The sequence below is a fragment of the Opisthorchis viverrini genome (genome assembly GCF_000715545.1).
Source record: "Opisthorchis viverrini unplaced genomic scaffold opera_v5_11, whole genome shotgun sequence".
NCBI classification, from domain to species: Eukaryota; Metazoa; Platyhelminthes; class Trematoda; order Opisthorchiida; family Opisthorchiidae; genus Opisthorchis; species Opisthorchis viverrini.
In genome coordinates this window covers 2,708,126-2,715,314 of record NW_008751667.1, presented here as the reverse complement: position 1 = coordinate 2,715,314, position 7,189 = coordinate 2,708,126, and the positions used below count along the sequence as shown (strand labels likewise).

At 45.4% G+C, this 7,189-nt stretch overlaps 1 protein-coding gene across 1 annotated transcript in view; it reads right to left on the bottom strand.

Moving 5' to 3' along the window:
- Window positions 1–3,324: 3,324 nt before the first annotated feature.
- The window catches only part of T265_01087 (hypothetical protein), a gene marked incomplete at both ends in the record, with an annotated part of 27,124 nt that continues 23,259 nt past the window's right edge, over window positions 3,325–7,189 (bottom strand). The window contains 2 exons of the mRNA XM_009165030.1: window positions 3,325–3,568; window positions 4,541–4,735. Coding sequence (XP_009163294.1) covers window positions 3,420–3,568; window positions 4,541–4,735 — 344 coding nt within the window. The remainder of the gene's footprint in view (window positions 3,569–4,540; window positions 4,736–7,189) is intronic.

Sequence of the window (7,189 nt, the reverse complement as noted above, 5' to 3'; positions counted from 1 at the left end):
CCAAGCGTTTCGTAATCTCCTTCATATCCCTCTACCAAGTCAAAGGTTGGCCACCTCTCTGTTTACGCCACTCTGAGTTGGGCATGGAAAACATCATTATTCTGCAAACGGTGGTTGGGCATACGCAACGCATGTCCCAACCAACGCAGCTTCTGGTGCTCGACACATTCTTCAACGTAAGTCCAACGTAAACACAACCGAAAACTCGCCTTCTAATCGCCTCGTTACGGATAAGCCGACACCAACTCACACAAGCCATGGTTTTGGGACAACGATTGTCGAAAACCTGAAGACGTCTCAGTTCCGCTGCTCGAACAGGCCAAGTATCACAGCCAAAAACACTCGCACCCACTCCTGCTCTTCGAAAATGGGAACGTATTCCAGATCGGCAAGGGTCTCTTCACAGGCTATTTGAACACCAGGGTGTTGGAGACCTTCAAGCTTTCGTCTCCTTATCTCATCGACCAAAAAGTTAAAAAGGAATGGGGAGAGTGGGGATCCTGACGGACGCCACTTTGTGTACGGTAGCTCTTGGAGAGCCCTAAGTATACCCTCAAACGTCCGGAAGTCTGAAAATACAAAGAACGTGTTAATCCCGGACAAGCCTTAATGGGTAAGCGTGTCAAGGATGACAGATCGATCAGCCGAGTCGAATGCGCCTCGGAAATCCAGGAATTCTGGAATTGTGGGTCGCTTATACGTAAAGCGTTCTTCTAGAACCTGACACAGTATGAAGATTTGGTGACTGTAACCAGCAACAACTCAGTCATCAAAGTTTTATTACACTGATGTAGGGAATTGGGAGAGTGGAAGAATGAGTGTCCCCACCGAAAAAATACATCGACATCCAATCTTCTCGTTGGGCGGAGCGGTGGATGATCAATCTAGAATTCACTCAGAGTAGGAGTAACTTTATGAGATGAGTGAAACTTAAAAACTGAGAAAATCGTTAGTCGGACAGTCACTCAATACGTGATGTGACACCTGCGATTGACGGATGAGCGGCGATCCATCCTGTCTAAGTACGAGTTTATTAGCCGCTTGAGACCGAACGGTTGTGTCCAGCTGCAGTCCAGAAGGTCGCAGGTTTGAGACTGTGAGTTTCGTGAGATATACACTGCTGTGGATGATGATGAAACAGTTGTAAAGTACTTCTCGCTCTTCAATATACACTGGTTCCAATGACAAGACGAAATGTCAATCAAGGAATCATATCCACATAGCAAAATAGCAATGCCTTAAAACTGTTCGGAATGCACATTTATGCTACCCTCAACAAAATGACAGTCTCCACGCTCGAAAGGACAACCCAACAAAAGTACTCGCATCCAGAAGGCAGATACTATTTCTCATGACCCATTTTTCCGCTCTACAGACGGAGAATTGTCGCATTATTTTTTAGTATTGTAGAATATTTTTTTCGGACACAGAATGAAACGAGACTAAACTTTGTCCAACCGTCTCCTCCAGCTAATGATAAACTAAGCGAATGCGAAAAGCGACGAGTGAAATGTGCGCGACACGTCTAACAACTGTCGTTCCCCCATCAAAAGATGAGTTTAGTTCGGCTTGATAATTAGCTCCCGTTTTCCAACCACGTAAACTGCCAATCAGCAGCAGGCGGAAAACAAAAATGATTGCTTCATTTTTTTTCCGAAGCAGACAGGACAGCAATGAATCCAGTGGACATCGTAGGATAGTTCACTCAATACGTGCATTGCGTGCGATATGAAGCTACAAATGGAATCAGTGCAGGTAAATCCTGGCCGAAAGCGAATCGATATGTCTTCCACGTTGAACGGTCATGAGGTAATTAATGATTTGCCAGCAAGCTTCCTAAGCGTACTGTTTGATTAGTAAGTTTAGAGTTAGCCGGATTATCTACAAAAGACTACCACGAAAGACTGCGAGAGATATCATAGGGGAAACAGCTCACCTAAGGACACGCCAAGGTCAAATCCTACTGGATGATTCTTAGCGCACCCACGGAATTTTTTTAAAAAAAGATGTTACTGTCATTGCATGTGAGAGCATTGGTACATTTTAACCCTTACTGAGGTTGGCGAATGCATCGTGAATGGGTAACGGTAGCCTTAAATAACTTCAAACAAGGACGGTGAACATGAGAGTTTCAAGGTTACCCGTCTTTGATTTGAACACGCAATACAGCGGGGTATTACCAAACACCAAACAATTTAGACAGATGGAATGGTACTCATAGAAGCAATACGAGCGATATGGTCCAAATGGTTAGAGCGCGAATTTAGTGACCGGAAGGTCCGTGGTTCGAAACCTACCTCTGCCTCTCGACTTCCCCTGTCTAGGCTTGGGCAACCTGGCAGTATCCCAGCCCTCATGCTTCCTTCGAGTGACATGGCAGCTAGGCACAGAAAGGGTGCTACAGCTGAACGATACGAGCTACTTTGCTTGTTGAAGACCCATGTCTGTTTGCCTAGAGGTAATCGCGGTCTACGCTGGATATCATTGTTGATCTGGTTTGTTCGACACCAATGATATGGCTGTCAGTCATAGAAAATTACGTGAAAACATCCACTGAGGTGTTAATGAGGCTGGAGGAAAGAAGGATGTCCTTAGGCTGACCAGGAGATAGTTTAAGAACCTATTGATCTGACGTAAGTTTGCTTCAAGGAGTCATTTTATACCACTTCCTCTGCCAGCTACACGCCCAAACCATATCCTCTCATCTGACACGAGTACCCGATGATGTTGTGGCGAGTTCTGGTGGTTTCATATGCGACCTTAGAAACGAGCTTGAACTATCATTCCAATATTAAAAGGAATATTAGTCTGTGTCTTGACAGGACAAACTCCGTACCGTTCCATTCCTCTTGGTGAACAACTTCCCGCGTCCCTGGAAGTTACCTTGCCTAGAGGTCTTGGTCGGTCTTCCTCATATTAAAGCAGAAGACTGTTTGTCAGACCTCTGTTCATTGACCGGTAGGAAAGACTCCGCGGGTGGTGCTATATTGGTACCCTCCAGTGGAGCTCAACAGGTTACCGGAATGCGTAAACCGTCGCACCACGAAAACTTCCGGTTTCTTCGCGATGGTTTTTGGCCTTTTTGTACCGTTATTACGAACTACCGTACAGTCTACGATCAATCCGTGACGTACTGAACGACCTCGAACAAATTCCTGATACTGGTTGACAAGTGTAACGAAAAAGACTGGCCCCATTGTGAATGAGACTCAGAATTGGAATCGAATTGGCGAGACTGACTTGCAAAAATGGAAACGACGTCGAAGCATCCGAACGAGTTTACGAATCACCAATCCCCCAGCCACACGAGCAAAAAAGCGAAATAAAGGAACCAGGGACAGTTTAGCTTGCGATCATAAAATTACAAAGGTACCAAACGACACATGCAGTTTCCCAGACCATGGGGAGAAGACCGCCAGCTAGTATTCCTGTTCTGCATCACGTGTTTTTGACTCAGCCAAGGCACGAAATCGTTCGATAACGTGTTCCACCGTATGTTCACCGTGAATTTTGTTGTCCCGTGTGCGAACATTCACTGTGCCGCTAGTGGCTTCTTTCTCCCCGACAACTGCAGCAGAATAAAGAGGGCGCGGATGGAACATTCACTGTGCCGCTAGTGGCTTCTTTCTCCCCGACAACTGCAGCAGAATAAAGAGGGCGCGGATGAGTAGTCACGAAAGAAATTTCAAAAAAAAAACATGACTGAGCACCGCCCAGTCGACAGGAAGACGAGTTACTGCTGTGAGCATTCTGCAACGACTGGCAGACAGCACAGATATGTACAAAAGCACGATTTGTTTGGCCAGGGTAGAGATGTTCCGAGATGCTGGTTCTAAAACGTTAGAGGTTAACGTGACAACTACAGTCTCCCCCTAGAATGTCTCCCCGCTTGACTTATACCCAGATTCGCTATAGTGACAATTTCGACTGCAGTAGTTCGCATTCCGTCTTTTCCCTGAGGTCACCATTCTAACAAGCAAGCCACCACCTGGATGTTTCACAGAGTGTCAGGTCTTTTCAACCAATGGGCCGAAGAAAATCAGACGCTCCAGTAATATGATTGCGGCCAACGACCACATCGTGGGGTGTGTAAGTAGCAAACTTTCTGTCCGACAATTTTATCGGCTACTTTTCACTAAGTTCAATTTGGTCAAACACCTTCAAGTGCTAAGGAAGCAGCCAGTTCCTCCCAAAACTCCTACAAGATGAATATCTTGAGCTTACTTCCGATTCCGTAAAACTGCCTGAGTCCGAGACGAAGAGCCCTTCTCAAAGAAGCTGCGCAGCTCATGTGACGATTGGTTCCTATCGATGGCCAGGGGATGTGGGAAGAGCTCCGAGCCTTCCGTATGACACCAGCATCGAGGAAAAGGGTGACGTGAAATAATGAGAATATTCGACAGGACAAGCCAGCGGTCATTTGTCCGCCAAATATCTCCACCAAAATCCGATGAAAAACAACATTAGCTGTCATGCCTTGAGGCGCCGGGGAACACTGGGACTTCGTCGAACATAACGACAAACTAAAACGTCAACCTACCCAGGATGAAATTGTACTGAGCCAGCTGTCCAGTGCGGATTTTCTTGTTCATCGTGCGTCCAGGGTCAGTATCCACGTCCACTTCGAATCCCGCGTCGTGCAGACGTGTTTTCACCTCAGTGGCGTACTGGTCAAACGGCGAAGCGACCGGTACAACAAGAGCTTGTCTAGGACTGAGCCAGAAAGGCCATTTACCTAGAGGTAAAAGTAAATTAAAGTCACCTGGGTCGTTCAAATCACAGAAAATCACAACTGCTCGGAGTAGGTTAAATGCGAATAAGAACCAAACAATCACGAAGTCTCATGGGAATGTAAATGAAATGACGAAAAAGCTCGATAAATACCAAGTCAGTGTACGTTTCCTGATCACCTTCAACCCGTATGTAAATTGATATTTCTAACATGTGATTGTGTGCATTTATCGTTATCTTCTGGGATGTAGATCAAAGAGCCGACGTGCAACGTATCCAGGGGCACGGGATGCACTTTTAAACACGTCGAAATCGTCTCCTTTTGAGGAGGGACTGGTTAGTGGGAGTGTCACTCTGTAGAGTCAATCGATTGAGCCCAGCTTGCAGCAAAAAGTATTTGACAGATAACCAATACACCTTTTAAATTCAGTCATAATCGCCTGCAAAACCCGGCGGGGTCAAAGGATCAGTAATTCGATTTTTTCGGTCACATTCTGCGTAAAACTGTCGCGGTCTCCAACCGGGTCGTGTGTGCTGCGGGCTGGCGAGGAAGTTTTTATGAAGAGGCAGAAAGGCTCTCGCAAATACACCGAAAGCTTGACCCTATGGTTGCATTTTTGTCTAAAACGATTAGCTATTCGTCCCTTCGGAACACAACCATTCTTTGGAATGATTAAAGTGGTGTCGTAGCATGAGTAATGCAACGAGTAGCCAGCTTACTGTCAGCTTAAATCGCTTTTAATTCACGGAATGCTTAGCCACCCGCAACAACGAAGATGCGTGGATGACATTCGTTTGAAGAATCCGTTAGCAAATATCAACAATGAGTGATAGAAGGTTGAAGTTTATTACAGAATTGTCATCGGATTTCTGCGGAGGCTCGTCATTACTAGGCCGTACAACGGCTACACACGATTTCAGTTCCAGATCCAGCTAGATTAGTCGAATACTGGGTGTAGCGTCGGTCCAAAGTGAGTCTGCATGAACCTCCTTGCTTTCTGAGACAGTTTCAAACGCCAAACAAAAATAAACTCATCAAACAGTGGCAGGAAAAATGCTTGACTGAATGCACGCACAATCAGGCTCAAATAACAAATTCCTCCCAATGCTCGGAATTGCGTGATAGTGGATGAAAATAGGGAAAGCCTGTGTGTTTTGCATGGTCGAACATGCTGGTCAATTTAGACTATAGTAAGACGAAGCCTGAAAAAATGCGAAAAACGCTTTCTGTGAAAATCAGCTAGCAGAACGATCGTAAAGGAAAACCATGCAGTCTATTGTGAACATTAAGCATCGACAAAGTAGAACCAGATCGGTTCCAGCTGACTTCCGCCATCCCATCTAGTTTTGTCGTTGCAAAAAAGGCCACAAGTGAACCAAGTGGTACGCACCTCGATGATCTCAGATGGATCCTAGAAATCCGTTTAAGAATTTTGCCTCGAAACTGAGTAGACTGCTGTCAGTACCCAAAACAGCTAATCCCCACACCTTTATTTTTTGGACTGAACATGTTGATAAGCAGGGTTACAGAACTTGTTCGGACATGCGTTAACCCCTGACAGGACTGCAATACCGGCAGAATATTTTTACAAAATTTGGTCATCTCTCTGACAAAAAAATGGGTGTAAGACAACGAAACTCGGATTTTTACGATGTGTCAACTTAAGCGAAGATTTCAGTAAGAAAGGCGAAAACGAACATGCGTCAGCCAAAAGCCAGTTCCTTTTGAAAAACAGACTCTTGTGTGTCACTGGACGAACGGCGTCAATGTCGGGGACGAGTTCATTTGAGTATTATACAAGCCTATCCACTTTCCATTGAATACCCCTAAGACAAATCACATGCGATTCGAATAACCACTCCATACGAGGCGAAAAGTTCTGCTCCGTGTCAAACACATTCAAAAGAGTTGTATCTGGAGTGGACTAAGTCCACTAAGTCCCTTCCCCGTCCAACTTTACTCTTTTCTTTACAATAGGGCTTTCAAATAAATCATAGGTGTACGGCAGTGAAGCATCGGTGTTAAACACTGATGTCATGCTGTCGATGATGATGATGATAATGATTGGCGTACTGACAACCGTTTTGACTATTTTCTTGTCGGACTACACATCTAAATGCGTTGTTGTTGTTTTTCATGCCCAATTCAGAGTGGCGTAAACAGAGAGGTGGCCAACCCTTCACTTGGCAGAGGAGTATGAAGGAAATCACGAAACGCTTGGGTGCTGTTGGTGCTACTCGCCTTCCAGGATGGGGACCGCGTGATTCTCACTGTGCCTGGTTGGAGACACTACAAGATATGGCTACCAACCAATGTCAGTGGCGTTTCTGTTGTCAGTTTCTATCCAAATTGCCTGAGTGAATATCTGGAGGTATAGGCACCTCGGAATGATTGTGTTAAGCTAGCACTAAGTCCCTTCCTCGTCCACCTTTATTCTTTTCTTTAAAATAAGGCTTT